Here is a 16,638-nt window from a genome sequence, read left to right on the forward strand (position 1 = left end):
AGTTTGAGGCTGCAGTGAACTATGATTCCCACCACCGCACTCCCCCATGGGTGACAGGGTAAGACCCTGTCTCTAAGAAAAAAAAAGATAAAAAGAAATCTAATTGGTTTTGACCATCTGAAAAAGCTGCCAGTATCTACCTGATTATAATAATCAAGGAACCCCCAAGAGTCATTCAATTTAACACACACTGAGTATCCACTAAATGCCAAGCCAGGCAGGGCTACACAGCACATACATAATAGGAAGAAACATCAAACTCCTCCTTAAGGACTAGTGGAAGTTAATATGTAACGATAATTTGACAAATGCATCAGATATGAAATCTAAGTGCTAGGAGAATACAATAAGAGAATGACTAGTTCTGTCGAGGAACAGTTAACCATTAGAGAAAGGAAGTAAGCCATTCCATCTTGGCCAGTGCATTAAAGTTGCTCATAGTTAGTTGAAGCCATTGCACAACCACGAAAGAGGAAATGTAACATAAACCAATGTATTCTCTATCAGCAGGAAGTGGCAATGTAGAGAGGTGTGACTGTTTATTTTTAACAAACGATCCAGTATAAAAACAGGTGAAGAGAATTAGTCATTAGAGAAGGTATGTATTTGATTAATGCCACCATTGTGAAGATAGTTTTGGAAACCCTCTGCTTCAGTATTTCCCTCAAAGCTGAAGGCAAATTCTGGTCACTTGAGAGGAGTTTTGAGGAAGAGCTAGCAGTCATTCTGGACCAGGGCTGGTGATTAAGAGGGGAAAAGATAGTAGCAGAAGAGGATACTGATTTGATCAGGCCCTCATTTGATAACATTGTTCAGTGAACTCAGCAAGATTTATTTTCTGGTTGTAAAAATATTTAATCATTCTGATATGAGGGCTGAAGTGGATATCTATCAGTCCAATAAAGCTTTTAGACTTCCTGAGATACTAAATATTGAAAATCATGTAATATTATTTAAAAGTAATAATTTGGTGAGGGTAAAAATGTTCAAAAATATAGTGAACTGAAATGGAATATTCAATGATAACATGAATAATGTACTTATACAGCAAAAAAGAGTTTAAAAATCCAGTATTCCCATGAGCAAGGGAATAGCTAAGTGTGATGTGGTTTCCAATGAATGACATCAGCCCTATGTAAGTCTCCACAGAAACAGGCTAAGATCTGCCATCCCCTTCCTCTTCCAGAACCTGTGGTATTCTTGTGGGCATTCTGGATACCTGGAACAAGCTGAAACATGAACCCAGACAATGAAAGAGTTAAGAAGGTACAGAGTCAGTGGATGCAGGTTTGTACCTGAGAGATCTGCCACCCACCCAAGCCAGTCCTCAAAGATGTTGACCCCTCTCCTAGGGCTGCAGTTACTCTTCCTTCATAAACAGAAATCATGTCTTGGAATAGTTAACATTGCTTCTGTTAGTCTACTGATAAATTATGTATATTATAAAATTATCTGCCCTGTTTTGTTAAAAAAAAATGAAGCCCTTATATCCTTAATATCTAACTGAAAAGGAATGGCAGAGAGGGAGGGGAGAATGGCCTGGGACCCACATGGGCTAACAGTACAGGTCTCCATATTACCATTTTGTTTTAACTGTTTTTTGTTTGTTTGTTTGTTTGGTGTTTTTGGTTTTTTTTTTGAGATGGAGTCTTGCTCTGTTGCCCAGGTTGGAGTGCAGTGGCGTGATCTCAGCTCACTGCAAACTCCGCCTCCCTGGTTCAAGCGATTCTCCTGCCTCAGCCTCCCGAGTTGCTGGGATTACAAGTGCCCGCCACCGTGCCTGGCTAATTTTTGTATTTTTAGTAGAAATGAGGTTTCACCATGTTGGCTATGGCTGTTCTCAAACTCCTAACCTTAAGTGACCCACCCGCCTCGGCCTCCCAAGGTGTTCCGATAACAGGCGTGAGCCACTGCGCTGGGTTTAACTGTTTAAGTCCCATTTTCTCTTTCAAGGCTGCAGCATCTTTTTTTTTAAGACAGAGTTTTGCTCTTGTTGCCCAGGCTGGAATACAATGGCGTGATCTCAGCTTACCACAACCTCCGCTTCCTGGATTCAAGCGATTTTCCTGCCTCAGCCTCCTAAGTAGCCCACCACCACGCCCAGCTAATTTTGTATTTTTAGTAGAGATGGGGTTTCTCCATGTTGGTCAAGCTGGTCTCGAACTCCCAACCTCAGGTGATCTGCCCACCTCAGCCTCCCAAAGTGCTGGGATTACAGGTGTGAGCCACCAAGCCTGGCCTTTTTTTTTTTTTTTTTTTTTTTTTTTTGAGATGGAGTCGCACTCTGTCGCCCAGGCTGGAGTGCAGTGGCACCATCTCAGCTCAGGGCAACCTCTGTCTCCCAGGTTCAAGCAATTCTCCTGCCTCAGCCTCCTGAGTAGCTGGGATTACAGGCACGTGCCACCATGCCCAGCTAATTTTTTGTATTTTTTATAGAGATGGGGTTTCACCATCTCTACAGGCTGGTCTCGAACTCCTGGCCTTAAGTGATCTGCCCACCTTGGCCTCCCAAAGTGCTGAGATTACAGGCGTGAGCCACCAACCCTGGCCCAACATCTTTTTTTTTTTTAATTCTAATTTTTATTAGCGATAGGACCCTCACTATGTTGCCTAAACTGGTCCCAAACTTCTGGGCTCAAATGATCCTTCAGGAATAATTAAAAAAATTTTTTTTTTGTAAAGCCAGGGTCTCCCTGTTGCTCAGGTTGGTCTTGAACCTTTGCTCAAGTGATCGTCCTGCCTCAGTCTCCCAACATGTTGGGATTATAGGCGTGAGACACTCCTAGCCAGAGCCACTGTACCTGGTTCGACTTTTAAAAGGTTAGGAGAAAGACCAGCTAGGTAAAAAGTAGCATTTAAAGAGTTATCTGGCCAGGCGTGGTGGTTCACGCCTGTAATCCCAGCACTTTGGGAGGGCTAGGCGGGTGGATCACGAGGTCAGGAGATCGAGATCATCCTGGCTAACATGGTGAAACCCCGTCTCTACCAAAAAAATACAAAGAAATTAGCCGGTCGTGGTGGCGGGTGCCTGTAGTCCCAGCTACTCGGGAGGCTGAGGCAGGAGAATGGCGTGAACCTGGGAGGCGGCGCTTGCAGTGAGCCAAGATCGCGCCACCACACTCCAGCCTGGGCGACAGCGAGATTCCGTCTCAAAAACAAATAAAAAAAGGGTTAACCATTATTTTTAAAATGACTTTCTTGGGAGGTTACCAAACTTTTTTCCACATTCAAGGTTCACTTCCAAATGATATAATTCAAATGTAATTCTCCAAAGAAAAATTTTGAAAGGAATCCCTATCCCATTTAGCTTTGGAGCCTAGAAGAAGGAGAGGCACCTGCCCCACTGTGTGTGAGGGTCTGTAGTTCTTACCCCCTTATTACTTATTTGTTCAACTCCAGTAGATTTAAAATCTGCACCTTCCATCTCCTTGGCTTGGCTACATTCTCACCATATGGCAGGCATATTTAGTACACAGAAACAAGAGTGAACAGCTTGCCAAGTAGGACTGATCACTGTAAACTTAGGGGTATTTTTGTTTTTGTTTTTTGGAGACAGGGTCTCACGCTGTCACCCCGACTGGAGTGCAGTGGTGCAGTCATGGCTTACCTCAGGCTAGACATCCTGGGCTCAAGTGATCCTCCCACGTCAGCCTCCTGAGTAGCCAGGATGGCAGGCACATGCCAACATACCCAGATAATTTTTTAAAATTTTTTTCAGAGACGAGGTATTTTCATGTTGTCTAGGCTGTTCTCGAATTCCTAGGGTCAAGCAATTCTCCTGTCTCGGCGTCCCAAAGTGCTGAGATTACAGGTGCGAGCCATTGTACCTGGCCAGCCTTAGGTTTAGATTGAAAAATAGGGCCTCCTGACTTCCATGTCCTCAGACTTTCCTAGTTTCCATCCTGCCCCCTCAATCTATCCTATCTATTGTAGTCATACTTTCCATTCTAGAAGTTTAACCATGTTGCCTATCCCAACTCCCATCCCCCCTATTAAAAAGCCTTTGATTATTTCCCATCTCAAGATAACTTCCACAGTCTTTTTTTTTTTTTTGAGATGGAGTCTCACTCTGTCCCCCAGGCTGGAGGGCAGTGGCGCGATCTTGGCTCACTGCAACCTCTGCCTCCCAGGTTGAACTGATTTTCCTGCCTCAGCCTCCTGAGTAGTTGAGATTACAGCCATGTGCCACTACAATACTTCACATTTATACAGTGGCTTGCATTTTTAAAAGAACTTTTATGTTCATTATTTATTAGATGAGTACTACAGCCAGTAGGATATGCTAGAAAGGCATTAATATCCAGGTTTTTTTATTTTATTTTTATTTTTTAGATGGAGTCTTGCTCTGTCACCCAAGCTGGAGTGCAGTGGCACGATCTCTGCTCACTGCAAGCTCCGCCTCCCGGGTTCATGCCATTCTCCTTGCTCAGCCTCCCCAGCAGCTGGGACTACAGGTGCCCGCCACCACGCCCGGCTAATTTTTTTGTATTTTTAGTAGAGACAGGGTTTCACCGTGTTAGCCAGGATGGTCTCGATCTTCTGACCTCGTGATCCACCCTTCTCGGCCCCCCAAAGTGCTGGGATTACACGCGTGAGCCACCGCGCCCGGCCAATATCCAGGTTTGACCGATGAAAATACCAGGACTTGAAGAGGGAAGAGATAGGGCCTTAGCAAATGGCAGAGCTGAGACTCTGTTTCAGTACTCTTTCCCCTTTCCTCCCCCAACCGCTTCTTCCAAAAAACTCCAACCCTGAGCTGGCACTTCTAAGACTCAACCTCTCATACTTTTCTTCCTCTGAAAGTTGCAGCTGACAGTCTTAACATTCTGAAGACTTCCTCACTGCTGGATGTGAATTAACTCTAGCACTGTGCTCCTGGGAGGCAGAAGGCTTGGCTGACAGCCTTGTATGCAAAATGACATTTAGGCCTTAGGCACTTAGTCAGTTAGAGTCCTGCTCCTTAAGAGTAAAAGTTTTCAGACACTAGAGTGTAATATCAAAAAAGCCAAACCGAATTAGGAACGGACCTACCACTTTATTAGCCTCCCAACATGCACACATAGACAGGGATATGCAAGCCTGCTGCACTGTGACTTCACACGCTCTCCCACCTCCCTTTCCGAACTCAGAAGACACTCATTGCACAATTCTGCAAGACTGCAGATTGGTGCTGGACAGAAACTATTTCCAGCTGCCCATTGCGGCACTTGGGAGTTATAATTTGCATCACTTTCGGTGGGGCAGAGGGGAGACATTATACTTGCAAAAAGTGTTCAATTATTTATTTTTCACAACAGTAAACTGTTGTTTGGGTATTGTTGGAACCCATGACTAGATATTAGTTAAAAATAAGACACCAATTCCCTAAGATACAGACCAGACATAAAATACATTCTATTTCTTAGTTGTATAGAAATGTTAACTCTCTCATTCAGTTAAACAGATGAATCTTAATCACTTGATCATTTATTCTGGATCCCTTTCTGACTTTCAGTTGAAAACTTCAGGGACAAATGTAAATGTTGTCTCATGAAGGATTATGTCGTCAGTGAGACTGTTCCCAGACATGATACTCTCATTATTTATTTGGAGTTCCATCTAAGAGGTTAAACCAAAAAAGCTTTAATTTTTTTTTTCAGTTTCAGCGGCTTAAGTTGGACAGATGTCTGCTGAAAAACCAGTTTGCAAATCTGTGTATGACTCATGTTTACTTGGCGTTGGAGAACATTATCTATGGATGGTGAGGTGTAGGAAAGAGTGGTCATATTTTCAGCACACCAGTGATTGGGCACAGGTCTCTCCCTGTGAGAAGATGTAAGCTTTTTGTTGTTGTTGTTGCCCCAGGATGAACAGACTACATACTCAGGTGGAGACAAGTTTTGGCTGAAAGATAGAATGGTTTTGTTTGTTTTTTGAGACAGGGCCTTGCTCTATTGCCCAGGTTAGGGTACAGTAGCACGATCACAGCTCACTGCAGCCTTGACCTCCCTGGCTCAAGCAATCCTCTCACCTCAGCCTCCCCAATAGCTGAGACTACAGGTGTGTGCCACCATGTCCAGCTAATTTTTTATTTTTGTAGAGACAGGGTCTCACTGTGTTGCCCTGACTGTCCTCAAACTCCTGGGCTCAAGCGACTCTCCTGCCTCGGCCTCCCAAAGTGTTGAGAGATTACAGTCATGAGCCACGCTTGGCAAGAAAGAATATTTTTCAGAGGTTTTTTTTTGTGTGTGTGTTTTTTTTTTTTGAGATGGAGTCTTGCTCTGTTGCCAGGCTGGAGTGCAGTGGCATAATCCCGGCTCACTGCAACCTGCGACTCCTGGGTTCAAGCGATTCTCCTGCCTCAGCCTCCTGAGTAGCAGAGATTACAGGTACATGCCACCATGCCTGGCTAATTTTTGTATTTTTAGTAGAGATGGGGTTTCACCATGTTGATAAGGCTGGTTTTTTTTTTTTTTTTTTTTTTTTAAAGGCAGGGTCTCACCCTGTTGTCCAGGCTAGAGTGTAGTGGCGTGATCATAGCTCACTGCAGACTTAACCTCTTGGGCTCAAGGAATCCTCCCACCTCAGCCTCCCAAGTAGCTGGGACCATAGTCACATGCCATCACGCCCAGTGAACACTTTCTTTCTGATGCAACATGATGTTCCAGATTCATCTTCCATTGTCCCTGACGCAGGCTTACAATCAGTAATTTCTTCAAGGAGCCCTGGTTTCTTTTAGTGAAGAACGGGATATAGAAACCAAGATCTGGATGTCACATGTGCCATTGCTACTAAATTGTCACTGCATCTAGACCCTCTCAGCAGAACAAGGAAATATGGGACGGGCACAGTAGCTCATGCCTGTAATCACAGCACTTTGGGAGGCCAAAGCGGGTGGATCACTTGAGGTCAGGAGTTTGAGACCAGCCTAGCCAACATGGTGAAACCCCATCTCTACTAAAATACAAAAATTAGCCAGGCGTGGTGGCAGGCGCCTGTAATCCTAGCTGCTTGGGAGGCTGAGGCAGGGGAATTGCTTGAACCCAGGAGGCGTAGGTTGTGGTAAACTGAGATCGTGCCACTGCATTCCAGCCTGGGGGACAAAATGAGACTGTGTCTTTTAAAAAAAAGGGCCAGGCAAGGTGTCTTATGCCTGTAATCTCAGCACTTTGGGAGGCCAAGGCAGGCGGATCACCTGAGGTTGGGTGTTCACGACCAGCCTGACCAATATAGAGAAAACCCATCTCTATATTAAAAAAAAAAAAAAAGGAAAACAAACAAAATTAGCTGGGCATGGTGGCACATGCCTGTAGCTACTCAGGAGGCTGAGGCAGGAGAATCGCTTGAACCCAGGAGGCGGAGGTTGTGGTGAGCCTAGATTGCACCATCGCACTCCAGCTGGGCAACAAGAGTGAAATTCTGTCTCAAAAAATAAAAATAAAAACAAAAATAAAAGAAAAGAAAAAATGTATGCATATGTACCCACACAGCTGTAACTGTTTCTTCATCTCTCTCACTGTGTATATTAAATACCATGAGTTCACTCTGATACTTCCAATTCCAATCGAATATCACAGGGTTTATTCTTGCCTTCCCCTTTCCCATTATCTGTATTTTTTTTTTTTTTTGACAAGGATTCTCAGTCTGTCGCCCAGGCTGGAGTGCAATGGCTGAACTCAGCTCACCGCAACCTCCACCTCCTGGGTTCAAGTGATTCTCCTGCCTCAGACTCCCGAGTAGCTGGGATTACAGGCGCCTGCCACCATGCCCAGCTAATTTTTGTATTTTTAGTAGAGACAGGGTTTCACAAGGTTAGCCAGGCTGGTCTCGAACTCCTGACCTCAGGTGATCCACCCGCCTCGGCCTCCCAAAGTACTGGGATTACAGGAATGAGACACCACGCCCGGCCCCCATTATTCACAATGTATTTCTTTATTTGCTTAATGAACCTGATATGTAACCTAAGTCCAGGCCCTTGGCCCTAACAAAGGGGAAGAGGAGTGTCTTAGTCTATTTTGTGCTGAATACCACAGACAGGGTGATTTATAAAGAACAGAAATGTGATTCTCACAGTTCTGAAGCCCAGGAAGTACAAGATCCAGGCACTTGCATCTCGTATGTGCCTTACTGTGTCCTCACATGGTGGAAGTCAGAAGGGCAAGAGTGGATGAATGTTGAATCCTCACATGACAGTAGATCAGAAGAGGGTGAACTCACCCCATACACCCTTTTCATAATGGCCTAATCCATCCATGACCTAGCCACCTTCCCAAAGGCCACACCTCCCAACACTGTTGCATTAGAGATTTCCAACACATGAATTTTGAAAGGGAACACATTAAAACCATAGCAAGGAGAAAATAAAAAAAGAAGGCCAGGTTGGTCTCAGACAGGCAAGCCCCACCTTTCCTGGTGTCTCAGCACAAAGATGAGCCCTCAACATAACATGCCTATCTATTCCTCTCCCCTAAGTTGCAGACCCACATTTTCAGTGTTCTATAGGACATCCCCTTAATTGTTCTGCTGACGTTTGGTTGAAAACACAATTTGTCTTTTCACCCCCTCCCTATTCTAATATTTTCATTTAAGTTAGTGGCAACACTTAGTAAAAACCTCAGTTGTCTTTGAAACATCTTACTGCATAATTCTTTACATACATGCTATTTCGTGGGCCATATCTTCACTTACTGAGCTATCACACCCCTACCTCCAACTTTATCAGCTGGAGAACATGCACACATCAATAATCCAGATGCTCATTAACTTGTGTTGGAATTATATCCAGATTAACTCATCGTGAGTTTAGGCTGAGCACAGTGGTACATGCTAATAATTGCATCACTTTGGGAGGCTGAGGTGGATCACTTGAGGTCAGGAGTTCAAGACCAGCCTGAGTAACATACCAGGTCCTCATGTCAACAAAAATAATAAACAAACAAACAAATAATAAGTTGAAAATATTGTAAGTTGAAAATGCATTTAACATACCTAACCTACCAATAAAAAAACAGAATGGCTGTATGGATACTTGAAGTATGATTTCTATTGAATGCATATTGCTTTGGCATCATTGTAAAGCCCAAAAATCGTAAGTTGAACCATCATAAGTCAAGACCATCTTTACATATTGATTAAATGTTTGCTGCTTGCCAAGCTTGATTCTAGATACAGGGGAAAAATAAGATATGGTTTTTAGGTCAAGTTTTAGCTCATTTATGAGATCTTTTTTGATGCCTACAGCTAGAACAACTCCTATCTCTTCATGTAACTCTTACCCATTACAGAAACTAATCACAATATTTACATTTTTGTACCCATTTAGATGTCTGTCTCCTTCTGTGAAACTGTAAACACTGAAAAATGTCTTTTAATTTACCTTTGTATTCCCAACACCTAGCACAATGTCTGTTACCCAGTTGTGATTCAATGTTACAAGTAAACATTTATTTTGAGGATAGGGTAAAATCAGATATCTGCTGCCTCTTAAATAGCTTTCCAATCTATACCTTTTTAATCCACCTGCTATATGTACAGTTAACACCTCCTTGCCATTGGTCTTTTTCCTCTCTAAATAATTCTTTATATTGTAGCCTTCCTAAAATTCATCATTTTGCTTAAAAGCCTTTAATGTCTCCTCATTGCTTTCCGATTCAAACCAAACTAGGCAAAACATTCAAATCTCCTACTATTGAGCTCCAACATACCTCAACTTCATCTCCCATTTATCATATTTCACCCCCATGCTTTTCACATGACCAACTTTGCTATTTCCTAAATCCAGCTCCTCTCATGATTTTCCCTCATGCTGCAGTGCTCCACTTCCTTTTTGTCCACATTTTTACTTGTCTTTCAAACAGCTTAAAGGTCATTCCTACTAAGCCTTTCTCTGATTGCCAAGTGTCCCTTTTTCTTACTCCTTTGCACTATTGTGTCAGTTGAACATTTTCACTTATATTATAGCTAATTATGCATATCTATCTCCCAAACTAGATTAGGAAATACTTTTAAGGCAGAAACCAATCTTAAATTTATCTTTAAATCCCAAGAGATTGGTATAATGCATTACATCCAATAGATACTCAAAAAATGCATTACCAATTCAACAGAGGACAGGCAAGGTTTTGATAGGTGATAATAAATCCAAGTAGACACAGAATCATGTACAATAGCATGCAGGCAGGGACAAGAATAGCTAATTCATGCAATGTTAAAGCTTGGCTAGAGCAGATGTTGCATTAATGGCAGTGCTTGGAAGGGACCGGATACTCATGTTATCAATGTGGCTTTGCCCTACTGGCGTATGTCTCGCTCTGTTGCCCAGGCTGGAGTGCAGTGGCACGATCTCAGCTTACTGCAAGCTCCGCCTCCCAGGTTCACGCCATTCTCCTGCCTCAGCCTCCTGAGTAGCTGGGACTACAGGCGCCCACCACCACACCCGGCTAAGTTTCTGTATTTTCAGTAGAGACAGGGTTTCACCGTGTAAGCCAGGATGGTCTCGATCTCCTGATGTCGTGATCCACCCACCTCGGCCTCCCAAAGTGCTGGGATTACAGGCGTGAGCCGCCGCACTCCGGCCTCCAGTGCTGTATATTTTTAAATAAGCAAAATCTAGGATAGGGAGAATAGAAAATATTCCTTCTCCCCACACCCACAAGAAACAGATTTTGAAGAAAAGGGAAGAAAGTCAACCCACTAATCACAGAATCTTTATAAGGGTTCTTCACTTTCAAAACAGCAATAAATTTATACTCAGTCTTTCCTCCTACTTTTTTTTTTTTTTTATTAAGTATTTATTGATCATTCTTGGGTATTTCTCGGAGAGGGGGATATGGCAGGGTCATAGGATAATAGTGGAGAGAAGGTCAGGAGATAAACACATGAACAAAGGTCTCTGGTTTTCCTAGGCAGAGGTCCCTGCGGCCTTCTGCAGTTTGTGTCCCTGGGTACTTGAGATTAGGGAGTGGTGATGACTCTTAAAGAGCATGCTGCCTTCAAGCATCTGTTTAACAAAGCACATCTTGCACCGCCCTTAATCCATTTAACCCTGAGTTGACACAGCACATGTTTCAGAGAGCAGGGGGCTGGGGGAAAGGCCATAGATCAACAGCATCCCAAGGCATAAGAATTTCTCCTAGTCAGAACGAAATGGAGTCTCCTATGCCCACCTCTTTCTACACAGACACAGCAACAATCTGATCTCTCCTTCCTTTCCCCACACTTCCCCCCCTTCTTTTCAACAAAACCGCCATCGTCCCCATGGTGCGCTCCCCATGGTTCCTGTCTCTTCGGAGCTGTTGGCTACACCTCCCAGACGGGGCGGCCGGGCAGAGGCGCTCCTCATCTCCCAGACAGGGCGGCCGGGCAGAGGCGCTCCTCACTTCCCAGATGGGGCGGCCGGGCAGAGGCGCTCCTCACTTCCCAGATGGGGCCGCCGGGCAGAGGCGCTCCTCACTTCCTCCCAGACGGGGTGGCAGCCAGGCAGAGGCGCTCCTCACTTCCCAGATGGGGCGGCCGGGCGGAGGCGCTCCTCACTTCCCAGACGGGGCCGCCGGGCAGAGGCGCTCCTCACCTCCCAGACGGGGCGGCCGGGCAGAGGGGCTCCTCACATCCCAGACGATGGGCGGCCAGGCAGAGACGCTCCTCACTTCCCAGACGGGGTGGCGGTGGGGCAGAGGCTGTAATCTTAGCACTTCAGGAGGCCAAGGCAGGTGGCTGGGAGGTGGAGGTTGTAGGGAGCCGAGATCACGCCACTGCACTCCAGCCTGAGCAACACTGAGCACTGAGTGAGCGAGACTCTGTCTGCAATCCCAGCACCTCGGGAAGCCGAGGCAGGCAGATCACTCGAGGCCAGGAGCTGGAGACCAGCCCGGTCAACACGGTGAAACCCCGTCTCCACCAAAAATACAAAAACCAGTCAGGCATGGCGGCGCGCGCCTGCAATCCCAGGCACTCAGCAGGCCGAGGCAGGAGAATCACTGGAGCCCGAGGCAGGGAGGTTGCAGCGAGCCGAGATCACGGCAGCACAGTCCAGCTTGGGCAACAGAGGGAGACCGAAAAAAGAAGAAAGGAGGGGGGGGGGGAGGGGGAGAGGGAGAGTCCTCCTACTTTCTTAAAGAATCAACCAGGCTATAGCTCATATATTGAAAGCAAACACATCTGCCAAGGCAAACTCTTGACTGTTTAAATCTGTTTGATGAAGTAATCTAGAGATCCACCATCTTAGAAACACAGGTCTGGTTCTTGACTCTTTCAGTAATTTTTGCGTGGCAGGGCAGATCCAAATCCCAGATAGATGCCTTGTAAATGTGTCTGCCATTATATACCTTGATAAGTAGTCTGGACATGAGTGAAGGGGACATGGCAACAGTAGATGGATAAATGAAATGGATCCCCTTTATTTCTACATCTCAACAAGAAACTCAATAAATCTTAATATCAAATACGTTAAGGTTTGATTAAAAACTACTACATACCAAAAAACAAAAGAGAACAAAACAAAAAACTACTATATACCTATAATGCATAGAAAACATCTTAACATCTTTACAACATGTCCATTAGGAACTACAGATGCAGTATGCTAATGAAAAGTTATAAAGTGTTTTTTCCTCTCCCTCCCCTAAACCTGTTCATAGCATATGTGATTTAAAAGTATGTTCACAAATTCTTTCCAAACTTCTCCCTTCAAGGGTGGAGCTTACGTGTGGGCTTAGCAACTTACTAATCCTTCAGATGACTGCAGCCCTAGCCAAGAGACTGACTGCAACTTCATGAGAGACCTGGACTTTTGACTTAACAGAAACTGTGAGATAATGTTTGTTGTTTTAAGCAGCTAACTTTTGGGATAATTTATTATTCAGCAAATTGGTTATAACCAATATAGCACACAAACCTAGAATCCAAAAGTAGAAATGACAAAAAAACCCGAACATTTTAAATTAACTTTCTTCCCACTCTAACCACAGTATTTTCTCAACGGGTTAACACCATCATTTACTCAGTATCTCAAATGAGAAACCCAGAAGCCATACTTTACTCTCCTTACCAACAACAAAACTGAGTTGTCATTTTTTTTTTTTTTTCCTATACATCACTTGAGTCCACTCCTATTCTTGCTGCTTTAATTCTGGGCCATTGCCATTTTTCAGTTACTACAACACAGGCTCCCAACACTTCTTCTTTCGCTTCCCAGTTTCATCACATTCTCTAGACTAATGCCAACAACAGCCCTTTTCAAATACATATCTGATCATGTCAGTTAATTAACGTTCACTACTGGTTCCCACATTGCACAGGACAAAGTTCAAATGTCTTAGCACAGTGTTTCTGTCCCTATCCTGTAGTTTTCTCTCTCATCTCCCATGTTCATAGCCTACAATCTCTCCAACTTTCACCTTTTCATAGGCTGCTTAGTTTCACTTAGTTTCTTTGTGGAAGACCTTTAATTTTTCCCTTATAAATCCTACTATTTTTAAAAGACTCAGGTCAAGTTCTATCTCAGAAAACCTTAACTACCAAGATCTGGTTAGATGACTTGCTTACTTTATCAAAGCACTTATCACATAAAGCAGTATAGTGTCTTCCAGTAGAATGTGATCTCCTGAAAAAAAAAAACAATCTTTGATACCCACACATTCATGCATCTAACTAATATCTGCTAAGCAACTACATGACAGGCACTGTATTAGGTGTTTATTACTTAATGGTGAACAAAACAAATATGCCCGTCCTTGCAGAGCTTGTAGTCTATAAGAGAGTAAGTCAAAGAAACAAATAAATATGGTGAGATCTGAAAAAACAAGGCTATGCGAGAGTAACTGTGGGGACCTACTTTGGAGTGTATGGCACATAGTTGCACTCACTTACTGAATTAAACTGTTTTCAAAGAGGTGTGTATAAATTACACCTTCACTGCTGAGGTATAAGTGGGCCAGGGTGATCACATCCTTGCTAGCCCTAAGTCTGATTTTCAAAAAAAAAAACTTGCTCATTTTTTGAGATAGGGTCTTGATCTCTCACCCAGGATGGAGTGCAGTGGCACCATCGTAGCTCACTGCAGCCTCGAACTCCTAGACTCAAGCAATCCTCCCACCTCAGCTTCCCAAGTAGCTGGGATTACATCCTGCTAAACATATTGTCAGTTACTTCTTGGCTTATAAATTCTCAGTACTAAAAATCAAGAAAAAGAACATAAAGCATATCAAATGTAGGTTAAAAAAGGAGGCTTCACTAAGCACAAGCAAAAAACTACCTTTATATATGATCAATGTTATTCAAATATATGGGTAAGATAACACATTTTATGATGTAAAAAGTAATATTTAAAAATTAAAAGGCAAGTCTTTCTGGTATTCAGAAGTCTGAAGCAACCACTGTCCAGCTCTTTAAAAAGAGCACATTCCATTCTGGTGCACACAAATGTGCATTACAAATAAAATAAAAAAGTCTAAGAGAACATTTCAAGGGAATCCCTGCCTCTCCCTTGGCTCGCTGGCAAATGATTCACAACCAAAACATTTCTGGGATATGTGACTTAAGGAATTAAAAAACTCAGTGTTTTAAAAAAGGGAATGGCAGGATGAGGAAATGATTTATCAAGATACAATTTTACTAATAATTACTTCTTAAATAACTTAAAAATGTTTTATAACAAAAAACTCAAAATGAAACAAAACTTGGTAGTTGAATATAAGTATTTTCAACTGTTAAAATATTTGAAGAGATTTTTCCGTCTAATTTCTCAGAAGTTAGGCCGAAAGAATAGCTATCCTTCAACACAGAATAGCTAAGAAATTTCAATGTGAATCAATTATCTAGGATTACAAAACTTGTATTTTACAAATGACATACATAATTTCTGAAAATTTTAGTGTAAGGGTTCTAAAGATTAAACAAGCCTGTCCCTTTTTTTTTTTTTTTTTTTTTTGAGACAGGGTCACACTCTGATACTCAAGCTGAGTACTGTGGTGCAATCACGACCCACTGGAGCCTCAACTTCTTAGGCTCAAGCAATTCTTCTGCCTCAGCCTTTTGAGTAGCTGGGACTGCAGGCACACACCACCACACCCAGCTAACTTTTTTATTTGTAGAGATGAGGTCTATGTTACTCAGGCTGGTCTCAAACCCCTGGACTCAAGTGATTCTCCCGCCTGGGCCTCGCAAAGTGCTGGGATTACAGGTGTGAGACACCACGCCCAGCCCTGTCTGTAGTTTCTTAAGTCCAAATTTGCTACAGCAACATCAGTTGATTATGCCCTTTTCCAAATTCATCTGCAGGCCTGGAAAATTTAAATCAATCAGTATAGATGAAGATAAAAATAGCTTATGCGGGCCAGGCACGGTGGCTTACCCCTGTAATCCCAGCACTTTGGGAGCCCGAGGCAGGCGGATCACAAGGTCAGGAGTTTGAGACCAGCCTGCCCAATATGGTAAAACCCTGTCTCTACTAAAAATACAAAAAAAAATTAGCCAAGCGTGGTGGCAGATGCCTGTAGTCCCAGCTACTTGGGAGGATGAGGTAGGAGAATCGCTTTAACCCAGGAGGTGGAGGTTGTGGTGAGCTCCAGCCACTGCTGTATGTGGTGAGCACCACCACTGCATGTGGTGATTATGCCACTGCACTCCAGCCTGGGCAACAGAGCGAGACTCCGTCTTAAAAAAAAAAAAAAAAAAAAAGCTTATGCTTTACCTCATTAACCTTGTCATTTGGAACAATGACACTGACTTTTTTCTGGAAAACATACCTATCTCTTTGCTTTCAGCTGTGTATTTCAACACTCAGCTTGAATCTAGAGATAGATGGATCTGTCATCAAACATGTTATACCACCAACTTTTTCCTTTTATTAAACAAACTCATGGTTGCCAAACAAGACAGTAATCTGACTTTTCAGAGGCAGGGAGTTTTTATTTTTGGCCTCTGTAATGGAATTTCACCAAGTTTTTAAAGGTATTAACTTTATTAACCTGTAACATTCATCATTTTAAAGGAGTATATAAAAACTGTCAAAAGGGGTCAGAAACAAGGTTTGCAATGCTCATAATCATCTTCAGCAGTGGCAACATTTAACTTTTTGAGTCAGTCTCAACAGACTGGCAATATAACTAACACAATACATAATGATAAGTGTTGTTCTTGATAAAAAACCAAATTATTTTTCTATTTACAATTTTTAGAAAAGGTTTAATGTAAAAATATTTTTCTTCTTTATATATTTCCCTGCCATGATAATGTTAAAACATATCAAGATCCTCCTCAAACTTTAAGGGTGAAAAGCATACCATTCCATTTTAGTTGAAATATTCCTTCACATAGCCAACACATTTTTTCAAGGCACTCTAGCTACTACAGGAAAAATGTTCCTCTTGCCTACTGATTATTTCCTCTCAAACTTATCTAAATTAAACATTGTTATAACTGTTTTTTTAAATTTAATTTTCCATGGTACAGTCCTCAAGTTATTTTTCTTTTATGTGGAACTACTCCTTCAGTTTCAACTTGCTGAGCAGGCAAGCAACTGCTTTTGGTTTCCATGGAAACTGGATTCCTGTGGCTGCGTGCAGGCATTCTTGTTCCACCAATCTAAGAGATGAAGCAGAGAACAGAATAGCTTAATGTATCTACAACATACTTATATACAGTCAACTCTGTAGTATTTAT

The 16,638-nt window shown here is 42.9% G+C and overlaps 1 protein-coding gene across 5 annotated transcripts in view; it reads right to left on the reverse strand.

Moving 5' to 3' along the window:
• Positions 1-15,798: 15,798 nt before the first annotated feature.
• Positions 15,799-16,638, reverse strand: part of ICE2 (interactor of little elongation complex ELL subunit 2) — a 56,139-nt gene continuing 55,299 nt past the window's right edge. For 2 of the 5 annotated variants that reach the window (XM_054531119.2, XM_063716035.1), the window contains exon 16: positions 15,799-16,560. In XM_054531119.2, coding sequence (XP_054387094.1) covers positions 16,432-16,560 — 129 coding nt within the window. In that variant the 3' untranslated portion in view covers positions 15,799-16,431. 5 annotated transcript variants of the gene reach the window in all.

This window comes from Pongo abelii, chromosome 16 (genome assembly GCF_028885655.2).
Source record: "Pongo abelii isolate AG06213 chromosome 16, NHGRI_mPonAbe1-v2.0_pri, whole genome shotgun sequence".
Classification (NCBI taxonomy): domain Eukaryota; kingdom Metazoa; phylum Chordata; class Mammalia; order Primates; family Hominidae; genus Pongo; species Pongo abelii.